At 41.6% G+C, this 24363-nt stretch overlaps 1 protein-coding gene across 4 annotated transcripts in view; it reads right to left on the reverse strand.

Moving 5' to 3' along the window:
- Window positions 1-320: 320 nt before the first annotated feature.
- Window positions 321-24363, reverse strand: part of LOC145357939 (protein tyrosine phosphatase type IVA 2-like) — a 99709-nt gene continuing 75666 nt past the window's right edge. For all 4 annotated transcript variants that reach the window (XM_080211525.1, XM_080211524.1, XM_080211527.1 and 1 more), the window contains 3 exons: window positions 8827-8957; window positions 2272-2346; window positions 321-810 (listed from right to left, as the gene is read on the reverse strand). In XM_080211525.1, the coding sequence (XP_080067651.1) occupies window positions 699-810; window positions 2272-2346; window positions 8827-8957 (318 nt within the window). In that variant the 3' untranslated portion in view covers window positions 321-698. The remainder of the gene's footprint in view (window positions 811-2271; window positions 2347-8826; window positions 8958-24363) is intronic.

The raw sequence follows: 24363 nt of genomic DNA on the forward strand, positions 1-24363 counted from the left end.
ATGCAGACCCAATAACTGCAGAAATACTAATCTGCACACATCCTACATCTTGGGAAATGCCTTGCACGTGGCAGACTGTCACTGCATAGGGGTTCTGAAGCAAAAAAACTTTTTAAAAATAAAATGACATACGTGCTTGCTTACCCCTCCATTTTTCTGGATGAAAAATTGGTAGATTAAAAAACCTAAAATACAGATGTTTATACACTTAATCCTTCCATTTAACAAAAAAAAACCTAAGCATTACACCAAAACTAAGAGTTTATTCTCTAAGATTTGGCATTGCTTATCTCTGGAAATCAAATACAATACAATTACTGTGCCAATTCCATCTTTTATTTTGCCTACCTGCTGTAACCAGAGGGATAAAAACTATTGCATCGAACCATATCCTCAGGTAGTCTTTGTGCAATGCAAGTGAGGTCTACAAAGTGAGGTGACAGTGGGGCTTTGCACAGACATAATCTTAACCTCCTTTTTACAGAGGCAGTGAATTATTTCAATACAGACCATTTTTAAGATGCAACACCTCCCTGATAAGATCAATCATATGAAAAATACACAATTCCTTCACCACAAAGACAGATTTCTTTTTTTTAATTCACTCCAAGATTGACGGTCCTGACTTCACCGAGTGTGAATATATCTCAATTTCTGTGTTTGCGTCACCAAGGTATCTACAGTCCAGAGACAGATTACTACTGGATGCAGCAGCTCGCGCTGTTAGTGGCTCTGAAGCGCAAACGTAATTTTGGCCGATATTTCTCGAGGTAAAGTAGTTGCTTTGAATTAAAAGCTCCACGCCTTTTCCTGAAATGGAGAAAGAATGGAATGGGTGAGTTTTAATGGATTCATGCACTCAAAACAAAGATCAAGTGAACTGATACTCACAAATGTCTTCCACTACCTGCAACTGATATTTGCCCAAGTAATATTTTGATGTGTCCATTATTTAATTTCGCAGTTGATAGTTCCCACAGGGAAGACACTCGGGAGACTGCAGCGTTTACTTTCACCGCTTTTTGGAAAAGGCTTAGAACATTGACCCGGGGTCTGCATTCTGGATTTTTCAATTGGCCCACTTTTGCTGCTGCTACGAGTGCAGGACCTTCAGCTGGCAATGGCATCTGTTCCAGCTTTAAATGGAGTCAGCAGAATGAGGTAACTCAACAGGAGTCCAATTTGATAACTGGGCTAATTCTATAGGCAATGTTAATACTTCTATATAATTAGGTCAGCTTGGACAAGACTAGTGCAGATTTATGCAAAAGAACTGAATGTTCTTTACAGACAGTTAGTTGATAAAACTGGATTCCAATGGCACACTGAACAGCTAAATTCCCATGACCTACTCACCAACAGGCAGCCACAAGAGCTGCAGCTACATTTGTGTCATTTCTCTGAGTTTAACACTCAAAGTGTAAGGTGGTTAGTGCCAGGGAATGGAATAATTTCTACTTGAAACTCCTGGTGTTAACATCAAACATTCCCAGATCAGGTTAAAATGTGATGTAAATCTCTTAACAAGCATTCCAGGGTTGGATTGAGAGCAAAGCCCTCTCAAACACTGTCCCTGTTTGAAGTTGGCACTCTGCTTACATACAAAGTAAAATTCACCTTGATCTCTGCTCTTTCCTAATAACGTGGCTGATGAACAGAATTTCAGAACAGCATATATTCCTGTTTTACAAATTCATTCACGGAATATAGATATCACAGGCAAGAGCAGTATCGATTTCCCATCCCTAAACGTTCTTGAATGAAACAGCTTGCTCAGCAATTTCAGAGAGCAGTTAAAAGTCAAGCACATTGCTGTGGATCTGGAGTCACTTAGGAACTACCTGCTAGGGTTTGAGCTAATAATTCAGACCAACATTATTGGATCACTGTCCATCATTTGAAATGTGAAATCAAGTGACGTTGAAGATTCTACTGGTTATCCCAAGCATGTGGATGCTCAGTTAACAAAGAGGAGGTCAATGGGTTGCTCAGTTAGATCAACTGCTGCATTTTCCCATTTGCTTCATTTCTAAATTAATTTTACTGTAAGATGATCTTTATGGTGCTTTGAAACAAAATAGCATGAAAGATGAGCAATTCTTTCAGCAAAGATTGGGTCAGATTTCAAAACTTTGTGGGATGCACAGCTCAATTCCACAATATACATCAGCCCACTGAGCCAACTGGGGAAACTTTTCAGAGAGCACCATCACTACCCATAAACACAAGATCAAAAACAATCTTTACAAATAATGGAGATACTTTACTTACTGCCGTATAAACTGAACAGCATCTTCATACTTCATTCCAGATTCAATCAATGCTAGTGCAACAAGCACTGGAGCTCTGCAGTGCAAGAAAATGGATAGATTGAATAGTAAGTGCATTGGCTTAGCAAGCCTATATTTTTTGTGCACCATTTGTTGTGCATTTACACAAAATCTAGGAGGAGAGAAATAGAGGCAAAAAACCCATTGAACCATAGATTTTCCATTGCAGTATCCAACTGCACATGGTCTTACTTCAAAGCAATATTCTGCATTAATGTGTTAAATGGTACAAGAGATGAAGCATCATGTTATTTTCACGTTTTAAAATACATTTTATGGGACATGGACGTTGCTGGCTGGTCCAGCATTTATTGGCCATCCCTATTTGCCCTTCAGGAGGCAGCGGTGAGTTGGAGATGTTGTCCCAGCTACAGTAAAAGAAAGCGATATATTTTCAAGTCAGGATGGGAACCTCCAGGTGGAAGCATTTCCAGGCATCTGCTGCTCTTGTCCTTTAATGGCCATAGGTTTGGAAGGCACTGATGAACATTAGTGAGTTCCTGCAGCGCACCTTGCAGATGGTACACAGCTACTACTGTTCATCAGTGATGGAAGCACTGAATGTCTGCAGAAGGGCTAGCAATCAAGTGGGCTGCTTTGCCCTGGATGGTGTCAAACCTCTCCAGTGTTGTTGGCACACTCATCTAGGCAAGTGGAGAGTATTCTACTATACTCCTGACTTTTACTCTGTAGATGGTGGACAGGATTTGGGGAGTTAGGAGGCAAATTACTTTCCACAGGATTCTTTTAACCTCTAACCTGTTCTGGTAGCCACAGTATTTATATGCTAGTCCAGTTCAATTTCTGGTCAATGGTAATGGTCACAATGTTGATAGTGGGAGATTCAGCGAAGATAATACCATTGAATGTCAAGAGGCGATGGCTAGATCCTGTCTTATTGGAGATCGTCATAGCTTGACATTTGTATGGCACAACTGTTATTTACCACTTGTTAGTTCAGGCCTAGATTTTTGTCCCAATCTTGCTGCATTTGGACATGGACCACTTCAGTATTTGAGCAGTTGCAAATGGTGCTGTACATTTGTGTAATCATCAGTGAACATCCCCACTTCTGACCTTATGATGGAAGGTTGGTCACTGATGAAGCAGCTGAAGATGGTTGGGCCTAGTACACCACCCTGAGGAACTCCTGCAATGACGTCATGGAGCTGGGATGATTAACTTCAACCACCACAACTATCGTCCTTTGTGTCAGGTATGACTCCAACCGGGAGGGTTCCCCTCCTCCCTGCCAATTCCCATTGACTCCAGTTCTTAGTGCTCCCTGATGCCACACTTGATCAAATGCTGTCTTCACATCAAGGGAAGTCACTCTCACTTCGCCTTTGGCATTCAGCTCTTTTGTCCACGTTTGAACCAAGGCTGTAATGAAGTCAGGAGCTCATGCTAGAAACCATTGATTATTGCTGCGTAAGTGTGCTGTTCATGACCTTTTCCATCACTTTAATGATCGAGAGTAGATCGATGAGGAGGTAATTGGCCGGGATGGATTTGTCCTGTTTCTTGTGTACAGGACATTCCTGGGCAATCTTCAATATTGCTGGGCAAATGCCAGTGTTGTACTGGACCAGCTTGAGGAGGGGCACAGCAAGTTCTGGAACTATTGCCAGAATATTGTCAGGGGCCCACAGCCTTTGCAGTAGCCAGTACCTTCAGCTGTTTCTTGATATCACGTGGAGTGAATGGAATTGGCTGAGGACTTCCAGATGAGGCCGAAATGGATCATCGATTTGGCATTTCTGGCTGTATAAGATGGGGATATTTGTGAAACCTCTTCCTCCAGCGAGTAATTTAATTGTCCACCACCAGACTGCAGAACTTAGATCTGATTCATTGGTTGTGTAATTGTGTGGCTCTGTCTATTACTTGCTGCTTAAGCTGTATGGCACACAAGTAGTCCTGTGTTGCAGCTTCATCTTTAGGTATGCCTTGTGTTGTTCCTGACATGCTATTCTACACTCCTCATAGTCATAACGCATTAATAGGACGTGGATTACATAGCAAGGCGAAAGCAAATTGCTGTGGATGCTGGAATCTGAAACAAAAACAGAAAATACTGGAAAAACTCAGCCGGTCTGACAGCCTCTGTGGAGAGAGAACAGAGCTTAGGTTTCAGGTCAGGATGACTCTTCATCAGAGTTCTGTTCTTGTTACGTAGATTACGTACACTAGCTCGAATCTTGGTCAAATTGATTGGTTTCTAATGAATCAGGACAAAACATTTACCCCTAAACAGAAACTTATGAAATCTAGTTGGTTTTATTGGATTAGTAGTGTTTTGGCAATCAAGAGATGGCATGTGACATTAAAAGTATGAAGCCTTCTTTTCAAAAATAAACACAAACGCTTCCCATTTTAAAAAATAGACTCAGTGACAGAAATGAGCACATCAACAGAAAGAGGTTTTCTTGTTTGGAAATATAGTTTTTTTACAGATGACTAGGATCGCAAGATCACCAGCTGAGAGAATACAAACTGGACATTCACAGTGCCAGGGACCGGGGTTTTGATTCCCAGCTTGGGACACTGTGTGAAGTCGGCACGTACTCTCCATGTCTGCATGGGTTTCCTGCATGTTTTCCAGTTTTCTCTCTCATTCTGAAAGATATGCTGATTAGTGCATTGACCAGAACAGGTGCTAGACTGTGGCAACTTGGGGAATTTTACAGTAACTTCATTGCAGTGTTAATGTAAGCCTGACTTGTGATGAATAAACTAACTTTAATTTGCTTTAATTTCTGCTTCCCCATGCTAATTAGCAAAGACTGTTACTGAAACCAAGATCAGGGACCTGATAGCACGAATTTGGTGTGATCAGGATCAAGTTACTCTGCACTTTATGACATCCCATTGCCCCATAAACTGCATATTACTACATCAGCCACCTTAAGAGTAAGTTATGGGCCTCACTGCTAGTTACAGAATTATTTCCTCTGTGTACAGTAGGAGGAACATTAAAAAAAGTAGAATTCTTTCAATAACACTAGATGTAGTGCTGACAGGAGTCATCAGCTACTGGATCTTGGTACAAGAGAACACATATAAGCCAGGGGCTTAGGGAGAACAAGGCGGGGGAACACAGAACAAGCTGAGGGGGAAGCATGAGGGACAATATGGGATACAGTGATAAATATCTGTGAACTGGGTCTGAAGAACCAGGGCGAGTGAATTGTGAATTGGTGTGGTGAGGGACAGGCAGGAAAGCAGAAATTGGATTTACAGAACATAGATAGAACAGTACAGCACAGTACAGGCCCTTAGGCCCTCACTGTTGTGCCGAGCTACATCCAATCCCAAGATCAAGCTATCCTGCTCCCTATAATTCTGGTGTGCTCCATGTGCCTATCCAGTAACCGACTCCACTATCACAGCAGGCAGTCCATTCCACACCCCAACCACTCTCTGGGTGAAAGAATCTACCTCAGACATCCCTCCTATATCTCCCACCATGAACCTACCCGAAAGACGACCCCCCCACAACCATGAATCTTATAGTTATGCCTCCTAGTAACAGCTACATCCACCTGAAGAAATAGTCTCCGCACGCCCACTCTATCAATCCCTCTCATCTTACAAACCTCTATTAAGTCACCTCTCATCCTCCTCTGCTTCAAAGAGAAAAGCCCCAGCTCCCTCAACCTTTCCTCATAAGACCTACCCTCCAAACCAGACAGCATCCTGGTAAATCTCCTCTGCACTCTCTCCAATGCTTCCACTTCCTTCTTATAGTGAGGTGACCAGAACTGAACACAATATTCCAAATGTGGTCTCACCGATGTCCAGTATAGTTGCAGCATAACCCCACGGAACAATTGAAATAAGTTGAGGGGAACAATTGAAGTAATTTTTAGAGAGTCAGAGGTTTAGGGCACAGAAAGAGGCTCTTTAGCCCATTATGTTTATACTGGCCAACATACACCTATCTGGTCTTAGCACGGTGCCTCACAGTGCCAAGTCCCTGGGCGATTGTCTGTGTAGAGTTTACATGTTCTCCTGGTGTTTGTGAGGGTTTCCTCCCACAGGCCAAAGGTGTGCAGGTTAGGTGGACTGGCCATGCTAAATTGCCCCTTAGAGAGTCTCAAAATGTGTAGGTTAGGTGGAAAAAGTATGTGGGATAGGGCCTGGATGGGATGCGATGTTGGAGAGTTGGTGCAGAGTCATTGGGCCAAATGGTCTCATTTTGCACAGTAGGAATTCTACGATTCAATTTTGATCCCATTTCCAGCATAGCCTTGTATGCCAAGGCATTTCAAATGCTCATCTAAATGCATCTTACATGTTGTGAAGGTTCCTGCCCCTATCACGCTTTCAAGCAATAAGTTTTCATTTTTAAGGATGGAGATTTGCATTATTAGAGGACGCGAACATAAGTGACATTTATTGCCTGTCCTAAATCGCTCTCAAAAAGGTAGAGGTGAACCGCTGTTTTGAATCATTGCGGTTGCTGAGGCACAGGTACATCAGTGAAGGAATGGCGATATAGTTCCATGCGAGATGGTCTGTGGCTTGGAGCGGAGCTTGTAGATGGCAGAGATCAGGGATTTGGAAAGTGCTGCTGAAGGTAGCATGGCAACTTGCAGCAGTACAACAGATGTTCTTTCTACCATCTGAGAGCAGGAAAGTGGAACTAATCCACTTCAGATCAGCAATGATCTTATTGAATGGTGGGGCAGGCTCGAAGGGCTAGATGGCCTACTCCTGCTCCTATTTCTTATGTTCTATGTCCCAAAAACCCTCCCAGTTAGCATTAGTGTATTCTCACTTCTCAGTCCAACTGGGTTTTCCGCTTCCCTATGAAATCAGGAGAGTTCAAACTTGTAATGCCATTCCCTCAATACAACTTAAAAAAAATCTAACCTCCATCACATGAAATTTAAGATGACGCTTCTAACACTCTACACCTTCCCTGCCCAAAGTTGAAGCTCACGCTCTTCCCTCCCTCATGAAATTCACTGCGCTGACACACTGCCCCCTCCAACCTCTTCACTGCACTGACACACTGCACCACACCACCCTGACATCTCCACTGCATGCCCTCCTGACCTCTCCACTATGTTGACACACTGCTCCCCCAACCTTGCCACTGTGCTGACACACTGCTTCCCCCGACTTCTCCACTGTGCTGACACACTGCTCCCCCCGACTTCTCCACTGTGCTGACACACTACCCACATCCTTATTGCAAAGCACATCTTGCAGTATCCCAACAGCCCTCCCCACAAGCAGTGCTCAAGTTACGTACCTTTCCACACTCCTTCATTACAATCCAGTTCCTTATTTTTCTATGCCATTCCTTTTATTACCGTTTCAGCTGCACTGTCCTTCCAGTTGAAGTGAGAAAACATTTCAAATGAAAAATGATACTAAAAGCTAAATTTTCTCAAGGCCAGGATGCTGCACATCCCCACGTTTTCTGATTCAACATTTGGAGTTACAGATTAGGGTTTCATGCATTTCTTTGTTTTCCCGGTGAAAGTAGAGGAATTTGTAGATCTCATACCACAACCATTCTTGAGTTGTCAGCTAGTTCAGCCCGCGTCAGTTTTTCAAGTGATTAGTAGATTTTACCAGTATATTTCATTGGCATGTATGCTCACCAGGCTAAATGGTTTGCATTAAGCAGGACAGCAACAGATGATTCCAGAATAATTTAAGCTTCATGAAAAGTAGAAGCTGCCAAAAGCTAAATAAACTTATGTAATGTTAAACAGATGGGCAAAATACGTGGGAGATACAGGATTAAATGTTAACTAAAAGCAGAAGCACAAAGAAATTAATGAGTAAGACATACAAGCTGGGTGTAAAAAGCTTTGTTGACCTGCTTTGGTCTTTTGTTGGAAACAATGAGCATATAGCTGGCCTCCTGACAGGAGACTGCAGTCAAATAACCAGTAATAAAAGAGAAAGAATTTGTTAATTTCTTTTGCACATGTTCTAAAAGCCAAAGGAAACAGCTGCATCTTTCTTTCTGATAACAGACCTAAAATAATTCCTGATAGCCTTTACTTTGGGGGCAGGGCGGAGCAGAGCAGGGTGGTGGAATTATCTGTTCTGTTGCCAACTGGACAATACCATCATCCTCTAGAAGTTGACAGGGTCTACAAGCTGACCCTGTCACTTTCATCTTTTTACACCCACCCATGAAGTGCCTTTTGACATTCTATTACTATTTATTAATGTCATAAATAGGCTTATATTAACGCTGCAATGAAGTTATTGTGAAATTCCCCTAGTTGCCACATTCCAGCACTTGCTCAGGTCAATGCACCCTAACCAGCACGTCTTTCAGAATACAGGAGGAAACCTTACACAGACACAGGACGAACGTGCAAACGCTGCACAGACAGTGACCCAAGCCAGGAATTGAACCCAGATCCCTGGTGCTGTGCAGCAGCAGTGCTAACCACTGTGCCATCATGCCGCACTAACAGCACTGCAAAATTCACGTCATCTTGTAAACTAGTCTCTTGCTTACCGTCCCAGTCCTGCTACACAGTGCACAGCAATACAACATCCTGGCTCGTTATGGAATCTCTCTCTTAACAGATTCAACCAATCATCCACAATCTGAGTGGGAGGCGGGGCTCCATCATCAAAAGGCCAATCCTGAAACAGAACACAAATGAGAAGATGTGTACAGCAGAATTCATATGACCAGTACAAATCACAGCCTGCCCAAATTCTTTACTGGTTCACATTCAAGATGACAAGGTAAAGAATGTTGTGTGCTTGGAGTAAACACTATGTTACACTAAATCATTATGAAGGCAGAATATTCTCAACAATGGTCATCAACAAGGGATTGCATCAACAGTTGGAAGCATCTTCTACTGGATGGCCCATAAAAATGAACGACAAAGGCGATGCAAGTGCACTTCACTGTCAATCATTCCTTATTGCCGTACCATATACTTAAAAAAACTCAGCTAAAATCAATGCGTATAAATAATATTTTCTTCTGAAGCTTCCTTGATGTACCATCAGGAAGATGAGAATTCTTCATTAAGGCATCGACTCCACAATTCAACTATTTATACATTGACTGGAAGGGAATTTGATCAGGCAACAGCTCAGTAATAATATACTTCACGTTTACACACAGGTCAAAGAGGGGCCTCATTCACCTACCACATTAGTTTGCACAAAAACTATTTAAGTCCCGAGGAACGTCGATACTCCCAAAAAGTTACTTTTTCCCTTGCCACCCACCCCACAAAAATCAAATGGCCGGAATTATCTGTGAACCGGATAATTACAGCATCACTATAACGTCACATATATGGCATGCCACTAACCTCAACTGCAGAATATGTCAACCATAATTTGCATGGGGGATTGGTGAAGGAGAGCACCTCTCTGCTTGACCAAGTCAGCCACGTGAGCCCATTTTAGTTCAACCCTTACCCTGCCAAATAAACAGGAACTCAGCAAAGTCACATAGCGAGAATACCCGCCCTGCTAAATAAACAGGAAATCCACAACATTTCAAAAACAATAAAAACACAGCAGCAGTTTTAGACAACAGATACTCACTTTTTAACAGCACTAGAAACAAGCCTGCCAAAGTCACTCAATGGAACTGACTGCCATTCCCTCTGATTTGAAGGTTTTGTACTTAAAAATGAACATGGCTGCAATATTTCCAAAGGTTTTAGTAAAGTCAAATGCTGGGCCAAGTGCCCCCCGCCAGCTCAACTTTTCCTTTTATCAAGTTTCCTTTCTCTTTCTTTGCTGCTTGAATGCATTATTTAAGTTTTTCATTAGTCCACTTGTTGCTCATATCCAATGTTAATGACTGGAGGTGGATACCAATTTTGTGCTATTGGAGCCACAGCTTGGACATTGTCTTTTGTAAGAATTATGGTTAACCATTATGGTTTTCAATGAATTTAACCCAAATCTACCACTGGACTCAATTTAACATCCAGACATAAATGACTAATGACTGAGGATTCTGTTTTAGGATCAGAAAGAATCAGTGCTGCTCAGAATGTCCACAAATTGCTACGCAGGTGTGTGCTTGTGATGCCAAGGCATACAAGGCTATAGGCTAAGTACTGGAAAATGGGGATGAGAAATAGCTAGGAGGTTTGTATACATATACAAAGAGCAAGAGGGTAGCCAGGGAGAGGATTGGTATGCATGGAGGAAATGGGCGAGATATTAAATGAGTACTTTGCATCAGTATTCACCAAAGAGAATGACTTGGTGGATGAGTCGTCTGGGAAAGAGTATGTATGTAGTTTGAGTCATGTTGAGATCAACAAGGTGGTGGTATTGGGGTTCTTGAGAAACATTAAGGTAAACAAGTTCCCAGGGCCGATGGGATATACCCCAAAATACTGAGAGGGGCAAGGGAGGAAATTGCTGGGGCCTCGAGAGAAATTTTTGTATCCTCATTTGCTATTCACCAATCTTCTGGGACCTCCCCTATAGCCAATACTTTTCCTTTGTTTAAGAAAGGTAGCAAGAATGACCCAAGTAATTACAGGCCGGTGAGCCTTATGTCAGTAGTAGGGAAATTATTGGAGAGGATTCTCCAGGACAGGATTTACTCCCACTTGGAAATAAGTGGACATATTAGTGAGAGGCAACATGGTTTTGTGAAGGGGAGATAATGTCTCACTAACTTGATTGAGTTTTTCGAGGAAGTGACAAAGATGATTGATGAGGGCAGGGCAGTGGATGTTGTCTACGTGGACTTCCAGTAAGGCATCTGACAAGGTCTCATGGCAGACTGGTGCAGAAGGTGAAGTTGCATGGGATCAGAGGTGAGCTGGTAAAGTGTATAGCGAACTGGCTGGGTCATAGAAGTGGAGATGCGAATGTAGTCTGACAAGTTGACAATGGACTTCCTGCAGTGGTACTGTTTTCTACTGTACTACTGTCAATCATAGAAGACAGAGGGTAGCAGTGGAAAGGTGTGTTTTTGAATGGAGGGCTGTGACAAGTGGTGTTCCTCAGGGATCAGTGCAGGGACCTTTGCTGTTTATAATATATATATATAAATAAATGATTTGGAGGAAAATGTAACTGGTTTGATTAGTAAGTTTGCGGATGACAAAGGTTGGTGGATTTGTGGACAGCGATAAGGACCAGATGATACAGCAGGATATAGATGGTTGGAGGCTTAGACGGAGAGATGGCAGATGGAGTTTAATATGGACAAAATGTGAGATAATGCATTTTGGAAGGTCCAGTAAAAATAGGATATATACAGTAAATGTCAGAACCCTTAAGAGTATTGATAAGCAGAGGGTTTGGGTGTTCAGGTACACAGGTGACTGAAAGTAGCAACACAGGTGAAGCAGATAGTTAAGGCGGTATATGGCATGCTTGCCTTCATCGGCTGAGGCACAGATTAAAAATTGGCAAGTCATGTTGCAGTCTTATAGAACCTTAATTAGGCTGCACTTGGAACATAGCGTTCAATTCTGGATGCAACACTACCAGAAGGATGTGGAGGCTTTGGAGAGGGTACAGAAAAAATTTACCCAGGATGTTGCCTGACATGGAGGGCATTAGCTATGAGGAAAGAATGGAGAAACTTGGTTTGTTCTCACTGGAATGACGGAGGTTGAAGGGAGACCTGATAGAAGATTATGAGGGGCATGGACAGATTGTGTAGTCAAAAGCTTTTTCCCAGGACGGAAGAGTCAGTTACTAGGGGACGTAGGTTTACGGTGTGAGGGGCAAGATTTGAAGGAGATGTACGAGGTTTTTTTTACACACAGAGGGTGGTGGGTGCTTGGAACTCTGCCGGGGGAGGTAGTGGAAGCAGATACGATAGTGAGTTTTAAGCAGTGTCCGGACAAATACATAAATAGGATGGGAAGAGAGGGATACAGTCTCTGGAAGGGTAGGGGGTTTTAATTCAGTTGGGCAGCATGTCAGTACAGGCTTGGAGGGCTAAAGGGCCAGATCCTGCACTGTAATTTTCTTTGTTCTTTGTTTTTCTTTGACCAAAGATCCTAATCTCTGTAGACTTTTACAACAGGTAAATTTCCAAATTTGCAGTGCAAATGACCTTTGTGTTATGCATCAATCATTGCAGCTGCATGACCAGTGATGTGATGCCATTGGAAAAAGACAAATTGTTAGGATATATTGAGAGGATGATTAATTATAGATCTGATTTGGTCTGTGTACAAGGTCCTATTGTAAATTAAAACACGAGATGCTGAAAATACTTTGCAGGTTAGGCCGCATCTGTGAAATTAGAAATAGAGATACGTTTCAGGTCAACAAACTGGACAGTCCTGTTCAGCTTCAGGCAGTTGCCAGGGAAGGTAGGAAACTAGTGACAAGAGAGTGTTTGTGAAGTGGAACAAAAACAATGGCTTCTGTTTAACCTATATCTAATTGAGGGAGGGAGAGAGATTTCCCCTCACCTAATGCTGGATGGTGGACAAACAGACAATCTAACACTTTGGTGGAGGGATCAGGAGGGGTGGTGACAGGTATTGTTAACATACACATGAAAAGTGACACCACAATTTCAGGGGCGGGGGAGGAGGGGGAAAAAGAGAAAAGAAACCATCACAGGTCAAGATAACTAAAGAATGAAACCACATCAACGCAGTCCCATCCAGTCTGACAATGGTGGAGCATGCTGTAAAAGAATTTTGCCACCAATTAAACAAACGATCTGTTGTGTGACACCAGTTCTACTGGCTTGGCCAGAATCTGCTGTCCATTCCTAAATGCCATTGAGAAGGTGATAGTGAGGCATCTTGTGATCCACTGCAGGTCATGTGATGTAGGTACACCCACATGGCAGTAAGGAAAGGAAAGGCTGCAGATAGGTTGGCAGGGGGCGGGGTGGAGAAAATATGGGTCAAATCGATCATCTTATCATTTCTCCTCTCTTTTCCTGTGTGCAGCTTAACATGAGCAATTTTACAGGGTTTAAATTAGAAGTATAAAAGATGATGGCCTCTGTCAATGCAGCTAGTCAGAAGATCAAAGATATAGTCACCTACCAATTTCTCCCTCTAAAGAAGGAAGCCATCTCACAGCTGAAGGTTATTTTTAAACCCAATGAGAAAATGTTGGAAAATCTCTTTGCCAAAGCACCTGGACTCAAAATGTCAGCTCTTTTCTCTCCTTACAGATGTTGCCAGACCTGCTGAGATTTTTCAGCATTTTCTCTCTGGGTTTCAGATTCCATCATCCGCAGTAATTTGCTTTTATCTGGTTATTTTTGAAGTCTTGAGCAATGGGCCTAACAAACCTAGTAAATAAATATTAAGGGCCCAACAACATAGCACTCGAATCTCAATTGTAAAGCAATTTCAACCATTATTTTCCCATTTTCTATCAAAAGTGAAACACGATACCTCCAGAATAAAATTCAGAAATTAAACATAAGGATATTTTCACCAATAGGATGTTCAACTGCAACAGAAACAGAAAATGCTGGAAAATCTCAGCAGGTCTGACAGCACCTGTGAAGTAAGAATAGAGCTAACGTTGAGTCAGGATGACCCTTCGGCGGAGCTGATGTTCAGCTAGTTATGCTCAAGCAATGAAATCCACTTTCAAAAGGACTTTTAAGGGCATATAGCCTGATCACTTCATTCAAAGGAAGCACAAGGAATGCAACATGGATTACAATATGTTCAAAAGGTACAAACAGGCAGAACAGAGAATTTCAATGGGGAAATGAGATTTAAGTCTGGGTTGGGTTTATATTTGACCAAGCACATCTGTATTTACAGAATGATTTTTTAAATGAATTGATTATAACCTCCGGTTAGTTTGAGTCAATGCAACTCTAACAGCATTAAATGTGTAATAAAAATAGAACCAATAGATACAGTTGCTGTGAGAACTGTTCCAGATATCATTTACACTGTACGCCAACTCAGACTGGGCAAATACAACCTCTCTTGGATTCAGGTACAAAGACTGCTCTGTGACACCCAACCAGGAAAGAGAACACTGCCACTATTTAAAGTGCAGGGATAGAGTCAACATTAGCAAGAGGCCCTCAAAGTCTCTTTACTAGTTACATGGCACTGTGCAGATACAGATTACATCCTGATGCTGAGCCCTCTACTGACGCACTGGATTAACTGACATTCTATGGGGCAGCAAAGCTACTTTATGGGATTGGGGGCCAGTAGGAAATTAAATTTTGAATTATTAGGTCTGAAACTGTATTGATTTTTAAGATGGCACAATTAATACAACATTGAAACCATGCCTCGAACTGAAGCAACATCTCCAATTCTCTCCCTACCCATATCTTCCTTGCTCTGTCATCTGTGTCTCAGCACACTCTCGTTATCCACGTTACTTATGCCACCTAAATTGTTCAGTGAATCTTAAGAGGATATATTGGCAAGAACAAAAGGAATAAAACAGTAACAAAAGTGATTGAGCACTTTCAATTACTTACATCTTATTTGCTTCCTTCCATCACTCAAGTGGCATTAACTTGTAATTAATTGCATTAGCACAAAATAGTTTCTTGAACTAGATATTTCAGATACACCATTAGTATTCTGACTAATCATTACCATGTCTGCATGCACACTCCTTCCTTAAATCTATTTTGTTGCTCTAGAATTTAAACCCCACAAGCCCAGTTATACAGTATTGAGGATACCATGTGATTTGGTTCAAAAGTCAAAGGATATGCTGAAGTGTGATGCTTATGAGAAATAAACATTGCGTACAAGACTTCCAAATACATCAACAGGTTCACTGTAACAGAGCTCATGACAAGTCATAGGTATGTTATTTGTACACAAGGTTTACGCATCCTCTTCCTGTTCTCGACGTACTTTTGTTTTGTTGCCACTGGTGCTTTTTCTGCACTTGTCTTCATTTCTGCTTTTATACATCTCCTGCCATTTTTTTCAAGTTGTTTTCTTTTTGTCAGTGTAAGGTGTAGGCAGCTACGATAAGAGCTTGGACCGAATATCACAACAGTAAGAAACAAAGAGAATGCTCTTAACACATTTTCCCAAATCCATTGCTCCAGTTGCAGCTCTTCTCAGCCCATCACCTTTCAGTCATCCCATTAATTGGCCTCCCACAAAACCTCTCTCCTCATCCCATGGCTCCATTCTTATATTGCTACCTCACTATTCTGTTCCACCCAGTCTGCTACCCTCCATTTTGGTAAAAATTTTTTTTTAAAAAATCACACTGCTTCGAACATTTTTTAAGTCTTGTTCATGGTTGTTTAGAGAAGGTTCACTCAACTGATTCCTGAGATGAAGGGGCATTATGAAAAGAGATTGCACAAGTTGGTCCTGTGTCCATTAGAACTTAGATGAATAAAGAGGTGATCAGACTGAAAAGATCCTATGGGAACTTGACAGGGGTGATGCTGAATGGATGTTTTTCTTGTGGGAGATACTAGAACTAAGGGGATACAGTTTAAAAATAAGGGGTCTCCCATTTAAGGCAGATGAGAAGAATTTTTGTTCTCCTCAGAGGGCCGCTGGTTTGTGGAATTTTCTTGTCCACTCAGCAAGAGATATCGGGTCATTGAGTATTTTTTTTTAAGGCCAAGTTAGATAGATTCTTGATTGACAAAGGAGTTAAAGGTTATGGGTTACACAGGAAAGTAGCATCAAGACCACAAACTGATCAACCATGATCTTATCAAATGGTGCAGGTTCGAATGGCCTAACTCCTAATTTTTATGTATGGTATTTACAGTCCTATACATGCTGAAAACTTGCATGATTATTCTTTACAGAAGTTCTAGGAAATTAAAGTGCGACTGATTTACCCTCACTTTGCATCCTGTCAAAATTCCTGGGTCATCATCACAACTCTGCTGAGACCTCACCTGAATAGTTACAGGCCTATTGTAAAAGCTCCGTACTCACTGAACTCCTTTATACTAGTTTATTGTTTAAAATACTACATTCGCCTGCTCACCACTTACAAGGACACTGATGAAGAAATGCACACACAGTTCTAGTCAAAACTTACTGCAAGAAAAAGGTATGTAAACAAATGTGTATGGGAAATAGTTTAACTCGATTACAATTAATCACAACCACACATATGCACTTTAAATCTCTCAAACCTGAGCAAGATGACCAGGAAGGGAAGCAGAAGAATGAGCTGCATCCATTCATTATGGATAGAGCGAAATCCTCAGTTCTGATCTGTTTATTTTCGTATCTTTTGATCTTCCGATTAATGCGATTAGATCATATATTAACAGCACTACTGCCTTGTATTTGACTCGCAGTATAAAGCGATGGCAAGTGTTTTATGAGACTGCCAGAGTGTACCCAGGCTATTGGTTTAATGTACTATATTATGTCCCCTTCTCCAGCCAAAATGCACCTATTAAATTAAGTTATATGCCATTAATGGGAAATTCTTGCATTGTAGAAAAAGCTAGGCAAATTATTTATTGATGTGCATGAATAATTTTCAACAACCTCAATGTTATTGCCTTTTTAATGTGAAGGTAAAATGAACTGCCACACAGACTGATTTGATTCCATGGACACAGTTTTATGCCCTATCTGTAGCCTGTCAATATACCAATTTTTTTCTAACAATTTAATGCATGTATATAATAGGTAATTTAGTGTAAACTTATGTTCATATCCAGCCAGTTCTCATATTACACAAATTAATTCTCAGTGTTTCTTTATGATATCGAATGCACTGTTCTACTTAACCATATAGATGGGTTCTGAGATGCAGAAACAGACTAGTTTTCAAGAGACACAGGATTCCTCTACAGATAATAAATTAGGTGAAGCTTTTGCAATTACATTAAGTGGCTGAAATTGTCTCACCAGGGACAATGGAGAATAAATGTAGTGGAGGGGGGAGAGAAACTGAAATATTACAACAGGGGGTCAGAGTAAGTTAATTTGTAAAGACAAAGTTTTTTTTTATCTTTGACAGGATTCGTAGTTTATCAATTCACTATGCCTTTGGTGCAGGGATACCCACTACCTCTCACCCCCACCCCCCGATTCAATACTATCCTTGCCGTGGGAATTCAAAATCAATTTCTCAGTAAATTTGAGGATATAATTTATAGACAATTTCCAGTAATTATCGTTCAGCTTCTCCTTGTGCACCAAGAGAGATTATGCTCATCACAGCAGGTGCCAAATTTTTAAAGGCAAACTGGTAAATTTGCATCAAATTGCTGATCAAACCTGAATCCAAATAAGTGGAGCCTATAGATCAAATTGGTTGTGATCAATAACAACACTATCAATGCAAATCCTGACAGTTCTGTATATTTTTAAATATCAATTAAATGTGATAGGTTTTAAACCAGATCGTAACCCAACAGATGCTGTAAATAGATTAAATTTGAAATCCCAGTGACTTACCAAAAGAATAAAGCCACAAGGTTCCATGGCTTTAAACGAATAGAATAAATTTTCCTATACAATTTCCTCTGGGTTCTCCTGTTCCCTCCCACAGTCCAAAGATGTGCTGGCTAGGTACAGGTGGCACAATGGTAAGCATTGTTGCCTCAGCACCAGGGTTCAATTCCAGCCTGGGATATCTATGTATGTGAAGTTTGCGTGTTCTCCTTATGTTTGTGGGGTTTCCTGACCGGGTGCTCCGGTTTCCTCCCACAGTCCAAAGATGTGCAGGTTAGGTGGATTGGCCATGCTAAATTGACCCTTAGTATCTCAAGATGTGTAGATTAGATGAATTAGCCATGACAAATGTGTGGGGGTAAGGGATAGGGCAAGGGAGGGGGCCTGGGTAAGATACTTTGTCAGATTTGGTGCAGACTCGATGGACTAAATGATCTCTTTGGCACTGTAGAGATTCTATGATTCTGAGAGTCAGCAAAGCAAATAAGGCATTATCTATCTTATACTTCAACATCCAAAATTGACAGGAGGCAAAGATGACTTGTCAGGCAAACTTGAACACAAACAACAGCAAACTGCACACCAAAGGACAAACACACCCAACATAGATCCTCAGAGTTTTTCAGCACCCCGCTCAGACATCAGACTGTAGTCACAAAAAATCCTTAAACTCACCTGGCCTCGAGGGATTTCAGCTGCTCTCTTTCGAGGATTATACAGACGGACCTTTTGCGTGTTAGGTGAATATGATAACCACTATGCTACAGAAACAAGTGACCAACGTAGGACTTAAGAGCTGGAGTAGGACATTCAGCTCTTGGAGCCTGCTCCTGATTTCCCTCAGCAAAAGCTTCTTCTGCCTGTAATTGCCAGGAATTCAGACTCCAGCTCAAATTTCCACAACAATGGTTCACCTAGCAGTCACTCAATCCCTTCATCCACCACTGTCCTATTGGGTTGGCCATGTTGTACCCAGCATCTAACCACTTGCACAATTGTAGCCATCAAGTTTGGTGAAGCAGATAAGCACTGCTCATCATGGGCTTCTTTCCCCTCCCCAGCTGCTATCTTCATGCAGCAGCTTGACTGAGCTGAGAAGTTTCCAGGGCTTCTCTGAGCCCCAGTTGCCCACAGGTGTCTCTGAGTCCCAACTGCATGGAGCTAATGACAGCACTTCAGCTACTGCCCCTTCAGCTCTGGGCTAAACTTGCAACGAGGGCTCATTTATGCGCACGCCTTACAGTCCCCACTCCAGGTTTCGTGGTTAGGTTTCTCTGCCACCCTCAAGCTTGTGCAGTCTATCCCACTGCTGTGCTGTGTGCCGGAATCAGATGCATGCCAGGAGTTGTACCTCTCAACCTCGACCCCAAAAACACACAGAGCAAATTTAAAAGGTAGATTCCCCAGCATGGTCAATGGGTTTTGCATCATTGTTGGCCAACCGTCCCTGGGTGAAGGGAGCGGACACCACATTCTATACCTATCACCACAAACTACCTAAAAGAAAAGCATGGACTGTGCAGCCCTGTATGCCAGTCATGACACTAACTTGCCTTGATTTTTCTTCTCAATTGTTAGGTTGTGGCATTGATCTCATTAACAGCTCTTGCTGACAAGCTACCTGCAAAGTTATCAGTTTATTAAATTTAGCTGATTGTCAGCTTGGTTGGCTGGAGACAGCAGGGAGCGAGGACTGAAGCTTTGAACTCCACCTGATGGACAGCTCATTGGCCACAAGCTTTTGAATTTTTAGATATATCAGACAGCTTTTTCAAATTAAGTGAGACATGAATACTGATGCTTAGGCAAAATCTCACATGCAGCTTTTCTAATACAGGCGCGCATCTGGATTTAGTTTTAAAAAAGAGTTGGGTTCTCCTTTTGTACTTGAGCAGTTATGCAATTAACCATGGGACGCACAGCAGCACTGTGGTTAGCACTGCTGTCTCACAGCACCAGGGTTCAATCCCAATCTTTAGTCACTGTCTGTGCAGAGCCTGCATGCTCTCTGTGCCTGCGCAGGCCCTTACAGGTGCTCTGGTTTCCTCCCAGTCTGAAAGACATGCTTGTTAGATGCATTGGTCATGCTAAATTCTCCCTCAGTGTACCCAGACAGGTGCCAGAGTGTTGTGATTAGGGGATTTCACAGCATCTTCACTGCAGTGTTAATAAAAGCCTACTTGTGACACTAATAAATAAACTTTTAAATTTTCTGAAACCAACTGAAATTTGCTGCTTAATTTTGTTAAACTTAATTTGTAGCTTAAATTGTGTCCTTTCTTTTGTTACCCTAAAACAAGAACTCAAGATTCAAAGCAATTCAGACAACTAACTACAGTAACACGGCATTTGATGCCTGCGTGATGCTACATTACTGGATTCTGTGTCTTATAAATTCAGACGGTTTTATTGAGTGAGATCTTGTTGCATGGTCTTTAGTGCTCAGCATAAAACATCTGGATAAAAAGCCTAAAAATAGAACTGTGGGTACATAAACTCCAATGAAAAATTACAAGGGCACATAAAAATAACAAAATCCGAGAACAGTCAGTAAAGAATGCCAATTAAAAAGAAAGCAAATCAAATCCCTTCAAATATTTTTCACAAGTTCTTTTGGCCACAATCTGCAACTCAGTGCACTTAAATTAAGTACTCGAAATAATCAGAATCCCTATATTGCAGAAAGAAGCCTATCGAGCCTGCACTGACAATAATCCCACCCAAGTTCTATCCCCATAACCCTACGTATTTACCCCAACATTAACAGACATTTTGGGAGAAAACTAGAACACCAGGAGGAAACCCACGCAGAAACGGACAGAGTGTGCAGACTCCACCCAGCCAGTGACCCAAGCCGGGAATCGAACTCGGGCCTCTGGCGCTGTGAAGCAGCAGTGCTAACCACTGTGCTACACATGTTAGAACTCAACAACCAGCCAAATCAAAACGATTAAAAATAAGCAGCAGGAAGTTTGATATGTTTGGAGGTTAAGTAGATCCTGTTCCTCGTTCTAAGAACACATTCTGAAAAGGTTGGATAGGAAATATGCTGATGCCCTTGCAGGAGATTTGTGTGCGCATGAGCTGAGGCACATGAAAAGGAGAGGAAGGAGGGACATGCACAGTATGTGCTTTTCAGTAAGTTAAAGAAAATACTACCACTGCCCACCCACCCACAACTAAACCAATTAGAAACATTGCACCAAGGATTCTTTGAAAGCTTCTCATGTTCCTTCACATAAGAAGGGCATTCCATTCCCAGTTCCACCCAGCAGCCTCTCACAACAGTGAGGCACTGAAAAATCATGAACGGCATCTGTCAGCCTAAATATGTCCAGCACTGCTGTATCTGCAAACTTGCAACACATGCTATGTTCAGCATAAATTTCATGTTCCTCAAACTACAAATCAAACTCAGGAAGTGGGGGCACAGCAAAAGTACTCAAGCTGCCAACAGAAAAAATACTAATGATTATGACAACAATAAAGTGGTGAACAAAAGCTACTAAGAATAGCGAAACAAGTGGAAATTCACCCAAAGTATCTGAAAACTGGTTTACAAAAACAATACAGCAGGAGTGTGTGGGGTCCATTTGGTATTACAGGCAAGTAATTTTAGAAAGGCTGAATAAAAGTAGTTTCAACCACACCTGCTAACTCCTAGGAGAGGGGCAAGAAAGGCAAGAATGACAGCAACACATCCGAAATTATTCTTGCGGAATGTCAATCGTCTGGTGTCTCAGTAATTGAAGTGTCTTTTCCCATGTTGACTTACAGATCTATTTTTGAGATACATAAGGGTATAAATTTATCTAATTACATAAAATGGATAAGGAAAACACTTTTTCAGGAACCAATTACTCACTGTCTGAGCATGCCTCCCTCAAACCTCTTCCCAAATAATTTCATTGGCAATGATTACCAATCCCCACTTTTCTTGTCCCTGCATTCAGTAACAATATAACTTCTGACTCATCTTCAGCAACCCCACAACAGCTTTAAGTTTCAATACAATTTATTCTCGATTATTTTTACTCTATTACCATACTACTCACAATCGACTACTCAGTCTTTCGACAGACATTGCTGTCTGAAAAAAAGTGTTGCCCAATTTTGTTTGCTTCGACTTTTTGTTTCCCTAAATCGGGGAGATTGGAGTCTGGGTTTAAATTGGAACCGCAGCATGAAAGCAAAGTGACTTACTTCAAGAACAACAAATCCAAACCACCGTCTGACTAATCCTGCAGCAAGTTAAGCATTTTTAAACACCACAGTTGGTCAGAATGCTCTGAAACACAGAATTCTTACCTGAATGGCCAAAACTCTGTCAAAACAGTGGGATATTCAATTATCTTTTTACATTAATGTTACTGCCAGCAATTCCAACTTCAGCATGCAATGGAAGTGATAGAGTGGCTGTGTTGCTGTGCAAAAATCATAAAATCACCCCATGAAGCAGTTTTCTAAGGTACCTCTGGAGACAGAAATGCCATCGAATGTTGAGCCAGCGATGGCAAGGCTTGGACTAACAATTCTCTGGCCAATACCACTTGAGCACTGCTTCTTGTTCGGACTATCACTGATTAGGAAAGGTTCATGGACCAGAAATGGCTGGCTGTCTCTGCTTCTATCAGTTATCTGGATTTTGCCCGTGTTGCAAGTACAGCAGATTCCAGAGCTCCAACAACTAAGAGATATGTCAGGACCACTTCAGGTAAGAGTTCAGCAACAGTGAAACATCCTTGATATAAAAGGAGAGAATCAATATTGCCCAGGTATTTTTACTTTTCTCCAATCTGACAGGCAACAAGACATGCTCCAAAAATTATTTAAAATGGAGGACTCTATTGCTTTAATTAAAAGAATTCAAAATGTGTTCATTCTCATGAATTTCAGTTCAGGTTATTGCTTTTTGCCACTCTTGAAGATCCATTCAATGCTGCTGCTGAGCCAGTTGGGTACTGGCGTTGCCATATTCACAGCAGCATTGGTAAATCATAGAATCATAGAACCCTACAGTGTAGAAAGAGGCCCTTCGGCCCATCGCGTCTCCACTGAACATAATCCCACCCACGCCCTACCCCCATATTCCTCTAACCCATGCATCCCAGGATACTAAGGAACAATTTTTTAGTGTGGCCAATCAACCTAACCCGCACATCTTTGGACTGTGGGAGGAAACCGGAGTATCTGGAGGAAACCCACGCAGACATGAGGAGAATGTGCAAACTCCACACAGACAGTGACCCAAGCTGGGAATCGAACCCAGGTTCCTGGAGCTGTGAAGCCGCAGTGCTACCGTGCTGCCCCAAAGCTTGCCTGAATTCGCTCAGGGAGGATGCAAGTGAAGGAAACTGTCTGGTGCAACTCGCAGTAGCTATTCCTTCCAGTACAAGTCTGAAAATGTTTTGTTGTATCAAAGCTGCACTGAAAAAACATACTTATCTATTTTGCCTGACCTCCATGCATAGCAGACATTCTTATCTTAAATGAGAATGCAAAGTAATTTAGTATCTAACCTTCACACAGGGCATTGTGAGGTATACTCTGCGGTTTGCCATATACTAGCATGTTTTTCGTTAGTTGTCAATCATCTGGATAACAGCCTATAGATACAACAGGGATAGAGATAAGGGAACTGAATGTTAACAGCAACAGATTGTTTGTCACAGCTCAGGGATCTAACAACTGACAAACAGTGCTTTCCAGGAACATACACAGGTTATCAATCATGGAAATATTCATTCATCTATCTGGTTTCTGGAGTACACAACTAGATTACCAGTGGGCAAACAATTAATTTCTAGGAATGTTTAAGGTTTACAGTAAAATATCAACAATCCCAGCCCGCAAATGGACTCAAAACTAAGAAGAGGCATTAAAGAAGTAAATAATTTGCATTTGTAAAAGTGCCAATGAAGTACTTTTGTAATATAGCCATTTGTTGCAATGTGGGAAACCTAGCAACCAATCAACAACTCAGTTCCACAAACCGCACAAGTTAATCTGTTTCATTGATTTGATTTATTGTCACATGTATTAGTATACAGTGAAAAGTATAGTTTCTTGCCCGCTATACAAAGCATACCGTTCAGAGAAGGAAAGGAGAGAGTGGAGAATGTAGTGTTACAGTCACAGCTAGGGTATAAAGAACGACTAACTTAGTGCAAGGTTAACTCAGAATAAATATTGGTCAGCTTTTCTTCAAATACTGCCAGGGTATCTTTTAAATCCCCCGGGAGAACATAAACATGTAATCCAAGCTGATACGTTAGTGCAACTCTCTGGAATGAGGTTTGTACCTTGAAGGAAGGCAGTCCATACATGGCACAATGGACAATGCACAGCTAAGGGCCGAACAGGATTCTACAGTTGGAGGACCATAAAAAAAACCACAGTCTTGCATGGCATATTGCCACCTTGCCGCCTGTGTAAAAGATCAGGGAGAGGGTGCAGAACACCCTCTTTGAGAAGGGAGAGCCAGTTTAGCATATAGTGGTTCCAAAGACAAAGATAGCACAGAAAAGTAAGTCCCAGGATTAGATTTTCAGATACTTAAAGTTAAAAAGTAAGACCGTTGGTAGTAATCTCCGGATTACTCCCAACATTACCTGTTAGTGAGAGTAGAAATAAGATAGGAAGGATCAATACAGGAATGAGCCAGGGTAAAACGGAACAAA

The sequence above is a fragment of the Carcharhinus amblyrhynchos genome, chromosome 24 (assembly GCF_965287045.1).
Source record: "Carcharhinus amblyrhynchos chromosome 24, sCarAmb.v2.hapA, whole genome shotgun sequence".
Taxonomy (NCBI): domain Eukaryota; kingdom Metazoa; phylum Chordata; class Chondrichthyes; order Carcharhiniformes; family Carcharhinidae; genus Carcharhinus; species Carcharhinus amblyrhynchos.